The sequence below is a fragment of the Aphelocoma coerulescens genome, chromosome 9 (assembly GCF_041296385.1).
Source record: "Aphelocoma coerulescens isolate FSJ_1873_10779 chromosome 9, UR_Acoe_1.0, whole genome shotgun sequence".
Classification (NCBI taxonomy): domain Eukaryota; kingdom Metazoa; phylum Chordata; class Aves; order Passeriformes; family Corvidae; genus Aphelocoma; species Aphelocoma coerulescens.
The window spans coordinates 21,434,899-21,452,432 of NC_091023.1; the positions used below are offsets into that span (position 1 = coordinate 21,434,899).

At 38.4% G+C, this 17,534-nt stretch overlaps 1 protein-coding gene and 1 long non-coding RNA gene across 12 annotated transcripts in view; both read right to left on the reverse strand.

Moving 5' to 3' along the window:
* Positions 1-3,533: 3,533 nt before the first annotated feature.
* Positions 3,534-8,471, reverse strand: LOC138114678 (uncharacterized). Its single transcript, XR_011152712.1, has 4 exons — positions 8,240-8,471; positions 7,741-7,844; positions 5,333-5,393; positions 3,534-4,854 (listed from the first exon to the last, which is right to left on the reverse strand). It is a non-coding gene; the product is annotated as an uncharacterized lncRNA (long non-coding RNA).
* Positions 8,472-12,682: 4,211 nt separating this feature from the next.
* The window catches only part of NLGN1 (neuroligin 1), a 428,954-nt gene continuing 424,102 nt past the window's right edge, over positions 12,683-17,534 (reverse strand). For all 11 annotated transcript variants that reach the window (XM_069023952.1, XM_069023951.1, XM_069023950.1 and 8 more), the window contains one exon: positions 12,683-17,415. In XM_069023952.1, coding sequence (XP_068880053.1) covers positions 16,593-17,415 — 823 coding nt within the window. In that variant the 3' untranslated portion in view covers positions 12,683-16,592. The remainder of the gene's footprint in view (positions 17,416-17,534) is intronic.

A 17,534-nucleotide genomic window follows, 5' to 3' on the forward strand; every position in this document is an offset into this window, starting at 1 on the left:
CCAGCTTCCCACAGAGGAGTTCTTCCCTCTCCTTCTGTGCGTCCTCAGCTGCAGACCCTGCTCACACTGCTCTGTGCATGAGAGTGTGGCTCAACACCCTGCATGCAACAGCCCCAACAGCATGAATCTAACAATTATGTGAATTGTTGAAACCATGAGGGTAGGGAAAGTCACAAATGGTGCTATGGCAGATAAATCACATGGCATTTTTTTGTTTTTCACTGGGTCTGCCTCGCTCTTTTGGTAGAGCAGAGCAGTGGCTACTTGTACTTTATGCTATGCATATCTTGCCTTAAATAACACACAGTTTCAATGTAGATTTCAATATAGATAATAACAGGTATACAGTTGGTCATTTGATCAGTACTTACACCTATCTACCAGCCATACTGCACCTTTTTTAATCAAAATCGGTGCAGCTGGGGATTTTCTCAGTTGGAACAGCTGAATGTCAAAAGTCAAACTGCCCAACCAGTCCACGTGAGCACCAGAACTAGACACCTGCCCACTCACTTTTTGACAGGCATGGCTTTAGTGACAGTTTCTGTGAAACTAAATATTATTGTGGGATTTGTTTTGTTTTGTTTTTTGGGGTTTTTTTTCTGGGTTTTTTTTACCACTGAGACTGTTTTTAACAGTTGTGGACATTCCCATGTTCCTCAGATGAATGAGGGCTACCTGTCTTCCTCCTAGAACAGCAAACATCAAGCAAAGGGAGCTGAAATTACTCTGAAAAAGCAACTTTATGTGAATCTGAAATATCCAGAGATGCACTGACCTATTCATTCACATTACATCTCCTTGACTGCCATTGCTTGTAGAGAGATGAGTAAAGCCAAAAGAAGTCACTCAACTCTTGCCTTTTGAGTAATCCTATCCTGCACTTCTCCTTCCTCAGAAAGCTTAAAAAGCAGCTCTTTTCACAACCTGAGTATTAACAGATTTGGCTGCTGTGATGCAGTTACCAGGTGACTCTGTCAGACCCAAATCTTTGTCTCCTGTGCAAGCATGGAATGGGGGAAGAAAAAGAAGAAAAAGTGTAAGACAACTGTAGTTTTACAGTCTCCTTTCTCAGCTTGAAAACTGGAGATAGGAGCAGACAGGCTTTAAGATGGTGTGGAGAAATCAATACATTTTTATTGATTCTTGTAGCTTCAGAACTCTCTCCTAGTACAAGTACAGGGGTCAGAGGATGAATACATGACTGTCCTACCACACTACCTGTGTGGTCCTCAGAAATCCTGCTCTTGGCTTCACCAGTGGTGGAGCCTGCTCCGTCTCAGGACTACAACAACAGCAGCTGACCCAGGATCCCTCTCAGCAGGGGAAAGTAGGTTCTGCAAATTATCCACTGAACAGGCCAGAAACTCCAACAAAGCCAGCAGCAGCTGCAGCTGAAGGCACAGCTTCACTTAAGGAAAATACTTCCTTTACAAAAGACTATTTTCAAACAATTACACAAAGTCAATCGAAACAATGCATCGTATTCCAAAAGAAAGAGGTCCACAAAGTTGCATATGATGAATGACACAGAAATAGAAACATCAGAACAAAACAGCTTGGAAAACCAGCTAAGAAGTTGTATAGTCAGGACAGAATGTAATTAAAAACTTGGAACAAGCATATAGTTTTGAAACAAAAGAAATTGGAAACAAATTATAAAAACTTGAGTTTAAAAAATTAATTGAAGCAGACTTGTGAGGGTTACATTTAGTTTATATTTTTGCAAAACCTCCAAAAACATCAGCAAGAGTCTTTTAGAGTTGTTTTGATTTTGCAGAAACATTAATTTCCTTAATTGGCATTTTCAGCTTCTGTTAGAAAATTTCTGGCCTGGTCAACTCTACTGAGAATCTGTTCATTAGCAAAGCGTGAGGATCTGTCACCATTTTCAGTTGCTGCAAAGCTATCAAATGGTGTAAAACTTACTGGAAGGTCCTTTTACTGTTATGGCCCACCTTTGCAGGTGACATTTTATAACAGATTTGATTGTGCCACGATGGACCTGACCTTTGTGTCGTGTCTTTTTTTCCCATTTCTTCAGCAGAGTCCATTATCTCTTGTTCCAAATTCCTTCAACTCTTCCCTTTGACTTTGTGTTACTTTCCACTTCATTCCCAGGCTGCACCGCCTAACACCCTACACCTGCTTTTGATGTCACCAAATAGGGACAATGACTATAAAGTTATTTCCCTTTACAAGTCAAACCTGGAAGGTCTCTCTGTTGTTGTTCATTCTATTTCCATTGCTGGTGTAAGTGTCCTTGTTGTTTTTCCCACTAGTGAAGAAAGGGCAAATGTCATATTCACTGAAGCAAAGACTTTGCTTTGAAGCTTTATTGATTTTTCCTTTTCCCTTCTGAAGCTTTGCCAGGCTCCATAAAAGCCTGTCTCTTGTTCAGAAACTCTTTGGACTGAGAGACAACAGGGGCAGCAGAGCCAGCGGGGCACAGTGGGAAGTTAGGGCATCTGCTGGGGAATGACAATCATGACAGCAGCAAGGAAAAGAAAGAGGTCATTTTATTTTTAACTGTTCTCTGAGAATGGTTGTGGATCAGAACAAAGCCAAATGGGACACGCAGCTTTAATTCCAACTTGTGATTCCTCCTTGTCCAAACCTGAATATGAACATTTTTCTAGGGTTCAGCTGCTGACAGCAAGACAATGAGACCACTTAAGTGACAGCTTGGCTAGAGGCTTAACACGAAGGTGGCAACAACAGGACATTGTGGCACAATGCTGTAAGGACATGAGCCTTACCCTGCACTAGACTGGAGCAGCAGCATCATATGGACTTGCAGAGAACTCCTGAATGAAGGTCCAGGGCTACCATAGGACTCCTGTTCAAGGGATCTGAAATATTCTGTTTAGACCTAGCTTATGCAAAGTGGAAATATCCTATAGCATTTATTCAGCTCACACGTACTGCAAAGACCCAAAATGATTTTTTCCTTCCACAAAATGCCTCTGTCTTTTGTAGATTCCTTGCAGTCTGTGGCCACATAGACTTGTTTGTCATATGTGCACCAGAGAGTCTCTCACTCTTGGCACAAAGATAGGTGCTGGCTTTAAGCCTTATTTAAAGGTGGTGTCTCCCAGTGCCTCCACCACTCTTCCAACGCATTTCATTCATGCTGACTCATAGGAAAGAATGTCATTAATTGAAACATCAATGCCACTTCTTGCCATGCTTCTGAATTTCTTGGAGCTGTCAGGCTGGGAGAGCTGGTCTTCCAAAGCTCATTAGATAAACAGCTGCTGCTGGAGCTGCATGTGAAATTACAGCAGCTGTCTTTTGCAGAGTAGTTCAAGTAATAATTATAGTAGTTTTCTACTGTTCTTGGTTTTTTTTTTTTTTTTGTAAAATTAGTACCTATGACCAGAAATTAAATAACAACAATAAGAATTATTCCTACTGCTCAAGAGTGTGGTCTCACACTCCCCATCAGAAAGTTCTTTAAAACCTAAAACCCCATAAAATAGCTTCCAAATGCTCAGCTATTTTGGGAATTGTGCATATGAGACAGCTGGAAATTAGACTTTTTAAAAAAAAAAAAAAAACCTGCAAAAAAACCTGTTATCAACAGCATTGAGAGGGTTTTGTTGATTAAAGGATGTTTTCCACTATTCATTTGTAGGGGAAGTGAATCATTAAGTGCTGTCTAACAACCTTCTTCATATTAAATAATATTAAATAAAAAGAAAAATTTTGGTGATCATTAGGGCTTACAGGAATAGCCTGAACACCCCCCACCGTCTACCTGTGCTGCAGATCAGCTCTGCTCCAGCTGCTGATGCCACTTGTCAATAGACTGCAGGCTCCCCCCACTGCAAGAGCACCAATGCTGCTTTTCCTTCCCCCTCCAATCGACTCTACCTGCCAGGGCAATTCTGCAGCCTCTTTCTCCAAGGAGAGGAAGCATCTTAAAGCTGTGCCACCCTGCACAGGGCAAGAAAAGCATAACCAAGGCTGTTTGCCCTGACAGGACCTAAGCACAGCAAGTAATTAATAGAAGGAAGCTGTTTGGGTGTCCTGGGTCAGCTTTGACTTTGCAGTTTCCTGTGATACCTTTTGGGGCACATCACTCTGTTGACTTCTGCACCGATGTTACCCGTCCAGTTCTCAGTATACATTTGTTTTCATTATTCCTGCACCCTCCTGCTGTTTTTTCTCACAAGCTCAAGATCTGAAAGCTGCTTTCCCAGACCTTTAAGTAGCAACTCATCATCAGCTGTGCTGTGTACGGAAGGCTGCAGCTTGAATTTGTTTTCACAAAAGGCACATTACAAGACCTGCCTAATCAGCACTTACCTCAGTTTGCTCATGCCAGACAGAGTCAATTTACAGACCCTGCCTGCTGTTGACCCTGCTGTCTGCTCTGGGTTATTCTGGCCTGCCTCCACTTTCTGAAATTAAATGCTAGTATTTTTAATTGCAGGTTTTAACTCTTGCCTAATGGGGCACAAGCTCATGCTGTTACAGATCTGTCCAAGGTAAGTGAGAGAGACTGCATGGAAAGGAGCTGGAGTGGGCTTGCTGCTAGTAACAAAATGGGTCTGTGCCTTTCTGTCCCTCATCTTCCATTGAAGGGAGATGAAACACATCCAGTGCCACTGTCTTCTTGCCACTGCTGTCCAGTTCACAGGCACCAGGGGCAGAGAATCCAGCTCTTGGGATGTGATGCCTCACTTCCAGTTTAACCCGGAGCAGCTCTGAGGCTGCTGCTTGCTCATGTCGCAGCTGAACGAGCTCGTAGCCGTTGGAGGATTTATCCTGGGGGTGGGCATCTCAGGCTTACATGTGGTAAAGGCTCAGTGCAGGTTAGAAATCATGATGGTTTCTTGCTGTTCTTTCCTTTTTGTTGGCGAAAACATATGAAATAAAACTAGTTCGTTCAGAATAATGAATCAATGTAATTTTGTAAAAAATTTGAAAAATATGGGCTATTTTTCTGTATATTACTAAAAGGTATTACTAATTTTGACCAAAGAAAATATGAACAATAATTTATTTTATTTTTGTTTCTAAACCAATAAATAAATGACTGGTAAAATTATTATAGCACTTCTTTCTCTTTGATTTTTACTAAGATTTTTCTTTCTTCTATGCAACTATCCATTGTTGATCCCATCTTAAAAATAGTTTCACATTATGGGAAAAATGCAGTCTATCCTACACAGCTTTCTAGATGGGGTGTCAAAGATTTGCAGTTTGCAAATTCCATGTTCAGCCCCTTACAGTATGATCAGTTTCCACCACCCACAACCAGGTTCTGACCATAACAACACAGACCCAGGATGAACATCCATGAAAAAATAAACTCAAAACCTACCCGAGAGATTGTGGACAGATCACAGAAATTATGCAGCTGACGAAGTAGCTTCAGATCTGCTCTAATTTGGAAAAAAAAAGCAGCTGAAAATTTTAGCCACTGTCACCTAGTATGCAGCAAAACCACAGAAAGTCTGCTGTGAGGTAACAGCTGTGAGAGTTAAGGTCACCAGCAAGCCAACAGTTCAGATTCAAATTTTAAGCTTGCAAAATGCTTGGTTTTTTCTTAAGATTTTTTCCAAGATTTAATTTGCTGGTTTTGATTTCCTTCACACACCAGACCACAGATCTAGCTCAGTTACCATCATGGCAGTGATAAAAACCTGAAATAAGCTCTCTGGTTGCTTCCTCCTCTGCGTTTCAGTCCAATGCCTGTAAATTCCCTGTGGAAGACTGCTATCCTTACCAGCCTGCACAGGGGTGCCTTCCAGTGCCAGTGCTGCCTTTTGATAACCTGTCTTAGTTTTCCAGTGAGACTTTGGCACTGCCTAGACTGCTGGAGGAGCTATGGAAGCTGCAGTGTTTGTGATCTAAAGCTGGATGGTTTTTTTACACTGTCACCATGCTTGTACAGAGCTGTTGCATTCCAACCACCAAGTTGGAGTGTACCTGTGCAACAGCCCCACAACACCCCAGGGCTGTGTGTTACTAACAGCAGCCAGGCAAAGACATTTTTACACTCAAAAGTTGAACAAGAACGTTCAGGATCTCTTGTTTCATTAGCATGTACCTATAAGAATGAAGATGGAAAGGAGAGTAGATATTAATGCAAATCTAATTGCAGAAGCCGTCTGAATGCCAGTAGGGAAATTCCTGTTGTCAAGGATGAAAGACAAGACATCTCCCTTTTCCCAGAAGTGCTCTTCATTAACTTTGTGAAAGTCAAACAGCTAATATCCAGGTAAGTATTCTGCACAAGCTCTTTGCTCTCCTCCTCAGAAAATGCCACACAGAATGCAGGACTGAGGGTAAGGACAATAGGCAATGGTCACAATATTTGAAAAGGTTATTTTTCTACTGGTCAGATGTGAACCACATGCAATCACACCAACCCAAACACCTCTACTGTAAACCAAAGTGTGCTATGCCCGGTATCTGGGTTAATGAGACAGCAACTTCTTGGCAAATTATTCAAATAAATGAAAGAGTTCCTTGAAGATCTTGGAATCAGTGAGTCCAATGAATGCTCGCAGCTGTTACTGAAATTCATAATTTCTTAGCCTTGACTTCTAACCTGAGAAAGCAGCTTTACAGAAGCCTTACAGATCAACAGGATGGACATGCACTTGGTGCTGATTGCACCACAGGTAGTCCCCTTCAGCTGGTGTTTTTTCTATTGATCTCTCCTCCGAATGGATAATGTTTAGTAGCTTCATAAGCAATGAAGCCATCAATATGTCAGGATTTACACCTCTTTGACCTCAGCATGTGGCAAGTATTGCTATCAGCTTTATGTGTTTTGTTCTGTTTGTTTTTAGCTTTTCACTTAATCTGATTGCAACACACAGCATGAGGTTCAGAGGTTTGAACAAATGCAGCCAAGGCATTCATGTAGCTCCTCTCCAAGACATAAGTGATCATGTTCTGCATAGTTCTCTTAATAACACTAATGATTTACAGGACAATCAGTTCTCTCTCCAGTAAAATAAGTTTTCAATGATTTATATGTAGTATTGCTCTGAAGTATGTTTTTTATAAATCTTGTGGTCTTAAGTGCTTGTCAAATGGGTGTCAGAGACCACACAGAAGCCTAAAAATACTCACATAAACCCTTCTGCAAGTGCTTGACATCAATGCAGCTATTGTATACCTTCATGCTCAACACAGGTTAAAACAGTGCCACTCACTGTGACAGTGTAACTAGAGGCTGCTAAGCTGACAGAAATAATTTATTATGCTGCTTACAGCTAATAAAACCCCGTGTGCTTTGGGGCAGTTTTTGAAAATACAACTCTCATCCTTTTCACATGTGAACTCTTGCTGTTCCTATCATCTCTGGTAGTCCTTAGACAAAGGTTTGAAGCCTGCAAACATACTGAAAACTAGGAGAAAGTGGAATGTCTGACTGCATAAAATAAGGACTCCCTTGCACCAGAACAGGCAGCCAATCTTTTTTGTTAAGTACAGCTATTGTGTGTTAAATGTGTCTAAACCCACGCTAACTTCTGAGGAGAATCAGCCCATTTGATCAAAGAAGCTCAAACTGGCAAAACACAGCAGTCTCACCAAGTGCTACAAGAAGCTCCATTTGTGCTGGTGTGCCAGACTGCTCAGTAGTGGTTTGATCTCCAAAATTCACTCCTCTGGGCTGCTGGTTTTCCTCCAGCCCCTCTTCCCTGCTTTCTCTCCCCTACAGCATTTCTCTGTTCTGCATTTCCACTTTGCTAACTCACTCCTAGTGGTACTTACCCCTCACAAAGCAGTATCACAGGGAATGAAGCACTGTGGAACTGGCAATTGCTGTAAATCTCATCACTGTGCCTTATCATGGATGTGTCTATCTAATTTTGGAGCTATTTATAAAGATAGAAGAAATAAGAACAACTCCAGCCCATCTCATCATCCCAAAGCAGAATCCACTCCAAAATGCATTCTGTGCTATAGAAGCCATGTGCAGCCTCCTTCAATCTTAGCTATGCTTACTATCATTAAGTTTCTACACGATGAAGTTTTTTAAGTGAGAATATTTCATTACTTCATGCTGCCTGTTCAGTTCTGATCACTGCTGGTCTCACTTCCTCAGCCTGAGGCATTGTAATAAAATAAAAACTGGCTGTGAAAAGTTGTCATTCTGATCTATGCAACTAAAAAAAAAATAATTATCATCAATAACATATATATATATATATATATATATATATATACATATAAATAACTGCTTGTGTCAGCCTTTCCTAATTAAGTGTACCTGAAAGACAGAAAGGATAGTAAATTTGTTCACCCTCTTTTGGTTCACTCTTAGGCAACAAGGAAAAACAGATAACCAGGAGACTGTGATTTATCCAATACTAAAATTCCGACAGCAGGCAGCCAACAATTGTGGTTAAATTTAGGAAGGAAGAATTTCATGCTGATAACCTTCAACATCTAGCACAGACCTACAGCAGAAACACCTCCTACAATCATACCCAAACCTTCAACCCTCCTGCTCCCTTAAGAAGGGAAGAAAAGGGCTTTTTCAAGTTATAAACTAGTAGAAAATTGGGTTTGATGCTGCCCATCTGTATTTCATTCCTTCTGCAAGGGGAGGGGCTCATCTTTCTCAGGTGCAGTCAGCAGAAGTTTGGCTGATTCCTGCAGGGGGTCAGCAGGAGCTCAGCTCCATGGGACAGCTGTAGCACAGAGACAGGCACTGAAATAAAACCCACTTCAGAACAAAGGTCTGAGTGTCTGCACAGCCACAAAAATACAGCAACACTTGTCTGAAGCGTGGCCATGACTTAATTTTTAAGCTTCTTAATCTAGCAAGCAGCAGAGTTTACGAGACACTGCTCGTGTCTGGAGGCACGCACTTGCCTCGAAGTTCCCCGTGAAATTGCACCTGTGGCATCTTTCAAAGGGAAAAATTCTGTGTGTGGTGGATAATTCAATGATGGCTGTGGACTCCCTGGCACGTGGCTGTCATTATTGACTGAAGGGATTCTTGTACCTACCCACAAGAGGCTGGCCTTGCCTATGCTGGAGACACTAGAGCAGCCTGAATTTCCATTCTCACCCTGAATAGCAATTCTTGTAGCTGGGACTTCATAAATTAATATCCCTGGAGAGATATCCAGCCACAAGAAAAACAATTTAAAGCAAAATTCCCACCTGAAGGAACAAGAACACTGATAAAATTAAGTGAAGAAAACAGAGATTTAAATTATTTCAAATATTTGCATTTGTGTGAGACAGTAGCAATGATGTGAGGGCACGAAGAACAAAATTGCACTTATCCCACAAGAAACAATTTTAAAAAAAACCTAACAAAACCTGTAAGGAACCAAGAAAAAAGAAATTCCTAAATGCAAGGATTATGACATTTGAGTAAATGATGAATGAATTAGAGATGACAAACTGCACCTAGCAATAGTCTATACTGAAACAACTCCATAAAAAACCAGAGAGTTTCTAGTTTTAAAATGTAATCCCAAAATTGAATTGTAGAATGGAGCCAGGACAGGTATGAGACAAAGAGAAATTCACATGCAGCGTTACAATGCAGTCTAAATTCTAGAAACCAACTAGCCCTTTGAGACTTAAGATAAACTCTATTGATGAAAAACGATTTCTTGTTAAAAAAAAAAAAATCTCAGATAGATAAGTATTACCAGTATTTTATTAAATTTTACAAGTGTTCCTTCTTCTGTCAAACACAGCAAAATTTATGAGTGTTTTCACACTTCTGTGGTGTATCTTAGAACTACAGTTGGGAGTGTTTTTCCAGAGAAGTCTCTTTTCGTGAATTTAACCCTGCCCTTTCCTTCTGGACAGGGCAAAAGGAAAATGCCCCAAAAGTTTCCTGGCTGCAGCAATTAAGCTTGCATCCTTTGCTTGCTTCTCGTCAGCCTTCAGAGAACCAAGATACTAAAAAAAGCCTATAGGAAAAAAAACCAAAACAAACCCAAAACCCAAATCCCAAACCTCAAACCCTGGCTTGTTATTTTTCTTCTATTACATTTCCTGATTTTGGACAGCAAAGTCACGATTTGTGGGAGGAAACCAGTGGTTCCTGTTATCTTCATCTTCTGTGGAGAGCAGGGCACACTTATTCCAGTTAATAACTGGGGAGAGAAAAATATATTTATGACAAATGGATGGATGTTAAAGAAAAAATCAGCACATGATTGAACAAGGGAATCTCTACTAGGTGACCAAGAGTAATTGGTTTTGGCTGTTATTTACCATAGTGTAGGTCTAACTTTCCACTTCATAAAATTGCTCTAGACTTACCTCTATGCAATTAAGAGCAAAATTTATTCATCAGTTCAGCCAAATATCACCACTATATAGGAGTAACCTGTTGAAAAGTAGAAAAACCAACAGTGTACAACCATATGTTTGTCATCAATCAGTGAAATATTGCATGGCTTTTTCTGAAAATGCATTTGGTGTCAGATGAACTATATATTACTTCTAGAACCTTTTGTATAGTCTTAATTGCTTAAAATTACTGCTGAAGTTGTTTCTACAAACCATTGGAGGAAATAGGTACATTGTACACCTCACCCTCCCAAACTGCCTCCTGCCACAAGGTTCTGCCCCACTCCTCATTTTATTCCAGGGAAAATTTATCAAGTGTATAAATCAAGTGGAGTGCACTGGGTCCAGCCACAACTGCTTTGCAGTCCCAGGATTTCCTTTTCTATCCTTCACACCCAGGAGATCCAGTCAGGCTCCCTGACTTCCTCAGTAACTGAACAAAAGCACTAGATGAAAAATGTGTTCCTTTTTTTTGTATTTTTAATAATGCAATTGAAGTGTCATCAGCTCATAGAGTCTTTCACTAACCTCTTGTTAACTGAGCTCTGGTATTATCATGCCTGAGTGCCAGTGGTATCAACTTCTGTTTGAAAAAAGTTACGGGCTCTTGAAGCTGTAGAGCAATAAAACTGAGTAGCCCTATCGACTTAAAAACTCCACTTTTTAATGGTGTCATTATAAAGCTCAGCTCACAGATGCTGTTGCCTGGCCTTGCTGACATCGAGGGGGAAAATTCAGATGACAGAGAAAATCTGGCTATTTCTGTCCTGCATTTATAGCAACATGTGGCCCAGTTGTCTGTCTCTTCCCTTCCAGAATGGAGCAGAACAGAGCAGACTTCCAACTGCTCTAAAGTGTCATTGTGTCTTTGACATATAGGTCAACATATAGATTTGAGGATCAGGAAGAACTAAATGTTCCTTTCTATATAGATTTTAACATAAAAATTACTGCAGCATGCTAAGGCTGCAAACTCTGGTGCAAATCTTTTCTTTGCATCCATGTAATTTCATGGATTTTTCTTTTTAATATAGAAGACTTTTTTTCCCTGAATTTTGGCCTTACATGCAAATATCCATAAGGATATTGTAAAGCACGTTTTAAAGTCTGGTAGTGCTCATAAATCAGGATAGTTATACTTGTACTAATTTCTGTGAGTGGGTGTTCATGTGCATGAGAAGATATGCAAAATTGGACAGTGAGATGAGCCATGATGAACATTAAAGGTCCAGAAGCAGATCGATAGCTGGTGTAAATTGTCAGGGCTTCATTGATTCCAATGGTCCCACGATAAATGCTAATTCAGCTGGAGCAAAAAAACTGTCATCATCTTATCAGCTGCTCAATGACAGTGGAGAATGCAGAATGAGGAGCAGGCCTTACCTCCACACCTCTGAATGGTGCAAAAAGGTAAAATTCCCTGGTTAGTCACATTTTTTGAAATCTCCTTTATTGGCCGCAGTAGTGCATGTGGGTATGCATGTGGAGACAGAGATGCATATATACACAAAAAGGCATTTTCTGAGACAAACACATGGCTTCTACTGCTGTGATGGTACTTTTATCTTCAAATGAGAAAAAAATAAATTTCAAGAGACTGTATAAAATTTTCTTGTACAAATTTGTTGCACTACTATGAGGTTTTTCATTCATCCCAGTAGCAAGGGACACGAAACTCAGGTTTTAATCCACAATTTGCATACAATACTTAAATTCTTTTTCAAAACTAAAGCTTCTTACAGAAACAATGGTTTCCCAGCTGTACAAATTACTGAGAATTATAGTATCAACAAAAAGGAACAAAACCAGGTTGCATATAAAAATCTACACCTCCTAGGTGACTCTCAACAGTTTTTTTTCCAAACATTTTCCACCAGATAAAGTTTGTTACCTTGTTCTAACAACTTCCCATTTCACAAAGTTAAGATTTTAGTGAACCTTGTATGTAAGAAATTAATCATACAATGTCATGAACAGAACCCAAGAGAAAAGGGACTTTGTGCGTGGCTGGTGATGAACTCATCGATTCTGCTGCAAAGTTCTCTTGAACACCTTATCAAATGCTGCTGATTTCTGGTCTGCATACAAATATATTGATATGCCAGAGTGCAATCAAATTAGAATGTTTAGAGTAAAAGCCCATTTGCCATGTTTCAAATTGTTCATATTTACTTGGAGGCCTCAGGAGGGCATCTTAATCCTATAGTGTTATTATTTCAAATAGAAAAAGAGATTTTTAATGTCATTTGGACAATGTCCCTTAGCTTGCAGACTGAAAAAAAAAAAAAAGCAGAACTGCTGCAACAGATATTTTGACAAGAGCTTTGAAGGAAAAATAACAAAACCTCTGAAGGGAATTTCCCATTAATCTAATTTATTTGGAAGCACATTTTCACAATAATAATTAAATTATCTAATGTTTGCTTACACTAAAAAGCAACCGTTTGTAACTGTTCATTACTAGAAAAAAAGGTGGGGGGAAAGGCCAATATTTTAAACTAACATCACAGGGAAAAAGCAACAACTTCCAAACATCAAAGGAATGGATGATGTTTAACAGCTTCCTATGAAGTCAGCTGTTTCATCTCCCAGTGAAGTTGGCAACAGAAATTCCAGCATCCTCTGTGCAGTGGTGTCTTTAAAACTGTAACATGTTTATTTGTTAGACCTCTATTCATCTGGTTTTCAGGGTGTTTGAATAACAAAAACATCCGATAATTAAAGACTTGTGACACAGGTATCCATGTTTAGTACAGACAACAAATATAAAAACTACATTTTCCTATGGAAGGTTATATCCAGGAAGTTCATCCATGCCTTGCAAGTCTTCTGTGGGTGGAGAATACCAGGTATAACCAACTGAGATACCATTGAGCGAAATGCGTTTTTTATCGGTTTTATTTCTCCTAGAAATGTCAGCACAGCACATTATATTGCCTGTAATTTTAATAGATAAACGAGACAATGATTCCATTGTTTTTTTTTTTTTTCTCAAAATGGTAGAATACATTTTTTTAAAAAGGTCTGCAAACATATTTACAAAAGTGTGAAATCAATAAACGCAGGCTCTTTATATTTTTACTGAACTTCCAAAGACTGACTCATATCCTAATTTTATTGGAAATCTGGCCCAGGGATGATACAAGAAATTAAATATCACACTCAGTTTTGCTTTTGTGTAGGCTACCATGAAAAACAAATCAAACAGATAAAATATTTTGAAAATAACAAACTTATATTCCATGAAGCACATGAAGATATTCCAAAACCATTTCTTATATTCTCATTTCAGCTTTAAAACATCTCTTGCTCTTTCTTAGTGTTGTGTTAAAACATGGGACACCATCTTACTTTTGGAAAGCCAGCTGCTGTAACGTCAGTATAAAGTAGCCACTAAAATATCATTCACAGTATCTGCATCACAGGAATGGACTTTTTTTTTTTTCCAAACAGAAGTGACAAAATTTGTGTTGTTGCCTTCATCTTTCACATTTTAAATACTATTGGCTGACAGAAATAAAGTGTAGTGTCATGCTCAGTTTACCTAAATCATTTATTTTGTAACTAATAAAAGTAAACAATTACCAGATACTGTATATATAGAGATATATAGATATATGGCCACAAATAAACTATAGTAGAAAGTTATTTTGGTTTTGATAAAGTTAAGAAAAGCACATAAAATCATATTTCATTAATATCTTGTTTTATGGCCATCAATATTTTTGTATTTTTTTTTTGTTTTGTTTCATCAACATAGCAAAATACAATCTTCTTATTAAACAATAATTATCAGATGGCAGACAATTCTTTTTATTGGTTTACATTGGCAGGTCACAGTCTAAAAGCACAACCACATCAGGCAGAAATTGCACACAGACCGCCCTGGATTTTGAAGACTATTTTTTATGCTTCTACAAAAAGACCGTAATTTAAAACTGGGGACTGCAACAAGCACTAATTAAGTACACAATATTATTATTTTTTTAATAGGTAAATAAAATAACTGAAATTACAGTACTTTATTTTGGTTTCAGCTTAATTTTTAATGTCTGTGCTCGATGTTAGCAAACATGCTTTAAACTTCCCAGCAATTTTTATAATAAAAGTTCAATCACCCAATAAAACCCAAGTGATTTCTTTTCCCATCACGGAATACTGCAGATTTATTTCAATTAGGCCTGTTCCTCATCTTTTTTTTGGCGTTAATATTGCATTTTTAACTCATTCCTGAAATCTAGGGGAGATTTACGTGTGATGACAGTCACAATATCAGTATTTCTGTAAGAAGTGGCTGCGGTGGGGCTGGCCCATAAATATGCAGTTTTATTAATTGTAGAAGGCATGCTCATGTCTTCAAAAACCAGAATGGTCTTAAGATATTACTCTTTATTTGAGACAGTTACCATTACTTCATTAAAAAATGACAAAACAGCAATAAACATTTTAGCTCTTTAATGAGCAAAGATCAGGTCTCTTAACATTGGAATAATATTCGTTATCCAGATTATCTTTATTTCACTCAGTGACCAGTAATATGGCCAAGAAATACAAAGTAATTTTCCATCAAGTAGTATACAATTTTTGTGTGTAATAAGCTTTCATTCTTGAAAAAGAGTAACTGAAAAGAAATGTTTCTGTTACTGCAGTTAGTTTGTCAGAGAAAGTTCTTCGCATTATCTTACAAACTATCAAAATTGCTAGTAATTTGAAAAAATGTAAAAAAAAATCACATAACTTTAGTCTAATAGAAATATAGTACAGGTAAGAGAGAAAGTATTTATCAGGGATGTGCTCTTAAGTCCATCTCAATTATTTCTTTTATATAAATGTACATCTGATTACATATACAAACGTTTTGAAAGGACCATGGTATAGAATTACTGGAAAGCAACAGGGGAATGAAAAACTTCTCGTGATTTTAGAACATTCACTTCAAATCACACAAACATACGTAGTATCCAGATTTTTAAGTTTCCAGTTGTTGGCTCTCTCCTCGTTCTTATATACCCTCTTTTTCTACACTCTTGCCATCTGGTCTAGAGAATTCATTGGAATGACAAAGATAATGTATAGCAAAAAGGGAATTAACATTATATTAAAGTATTATAAGTAAACTTTGTAACATGCAACATGAGTTGAAACAATAAACTGAAAGGTGTAATCAGAGCAGTAATATTGGGGCATTTTTAAATGGCAAAATGTCATTGCAATTAAATTTTTGGACACACCTTACCTTATCAATTTGAACTAAATATTTGGTAACTAAATCACAGCAAATTATAAATCCTTCATCAAAGGAGATTCCATTAAAGTTATAGTTACTTCAAAATTAGAAAATATTTAGGTGGAAAGGAAAAAGAACATTATTAATATACATTTTTTTGTCTGGAATTCATATTAGTGAGGGTCCACCACCTAGAATGCCATATATACCTTTAAGAACTGTTGCAATCCCTTCTCTTTCAGAAGCTACCATGAAATATTTTACTGTAATTACTTTTGCCCCTTTAGAAAACTTCTTTAGGTTGTGCCAATTGATGGAAAAAGCTTCTATTAAAAACTCCAATGGGATGAGAAGAATTTTAATTACGGCTTAATCAGCAGCACAGCCACCAAGCATATAAATTATCATGCACATCGTGCTAAAAATATCCAGTTTCCTTTATTCCCGCAACTTTTATACTGACAGCACTTATGTGATAATGTTGTACCTGCCAGACTGTAAAACTTCTCTGACTGGCAGATTTCAGCATGAGCCCCTTTCTAAGGCCTTAACAGCATTGGTGCTTTGTGTACTTATTCAAATATGTAAATATGGTCTACACAAGAAAACAGGTCCAAATAAAAATTGGTGAAAATTATCTGACATTCCATTAGTGTGTCCCTTGTGCATATTTATAGGTTTTCAAAATTTTCAGTCATAGTTCTTTCCTGTTTGTGTTGCACATGCCTAATTCCATTATGTAACTTAAATCTTCAAAAAATTAATACTTGAATGTGAATGAAAAAGTATCATTCAGGACAACTGCTTCAAGCAATTGCAAACAGTTGGGTTTTTTGTTATTTTGTTTGTTTGTTTTTGTTTTTTTTTTCTTTTGTTTTGTTGTTTCTTAAGTTCATTTGATATATGTACAATTCATTTTTTTCAAAACCCCAAATGTTCTTGATATGTATATTCACATAATATTCCTCCATATTTAAATAGTAAGAGTCTTGTAGGTTGAAAGCCAAGTAATCTTCAGTAATATCACCTACTGTAATCCATCAAAAAATAAAGTTTGTTTCATCTTGTCTGGCTATACCCTGGTTGTTGAGTGTGAATGGGGGTGGGGATGAGGATGGGGCAGAGTATTGTTCTGTCCTCCAGTAAATGTGTTGAATGTGTGTAGGGGCTGAATCCCTGGTATAGTGTTGGGGATCATTGTGATGGTGTTGGGTGTCATTAAGGGGATATCATCAGGAGACCTTCTCATAGCTAGCGTGTAGTCTGGGGGACAGGCGGTCCTAAGAACCACCTCATGTGGATGGATGGACTCACATTCATGATCCAAGTCAGTGTGCTTCATTTGGAGGGACATTATCTCCTCTTCTTGTGCATGGGTGAGATCATTGGTAGTGGTACGTTGTGGGCTACATCTCCTGTGAACATCATGTCTCCGCTTGTCTTTTTTGTAGTACAACGCTGCAAAGGCCAAAATGTTCAGGAACAGCAAAGATGCGCCAACCGCAATAGTAACACTCAATTCTGTTGAGTAGTCCCTTTGATCCACTGAAAATGGGCTTGGTTGTTGTTTGGGGTCATCTTGTTTGGCTGTAGGAAAGGCTGAAGTAACTGAAACAGAATTTTTCCTTGTGGGTCTGAAAGTATTATCAGTCGATGGCACTTTAGTTGTGGTAGAGGTATACTGTGAAATGTCGTTAAGATTGTGCAGATGAGGTACCAGTTCCAACCAAAGGTTCACCTTATTGGCCCTATAGTGTTCTTTAACTCGTGGTTTTAATCCAATGTGAAGATACAGTTGGTCTTTCTGAGAATATCTGGTCCATGCTACTTCTTCAAAACGATTTGGTTTTGTGTGGATGAATTTTGTGTCTTGCGGCACTGGTTGATTTGGGTCACTAAAAGAAAAAATATCTCCAATGTTACGAAGCATTTCAAACGGAATTATAAAATTAACATAATTAAGATTTTATACTAAATGTTTAAGTCTGCCTTTGGATGGAGCAGAGTGCTATTC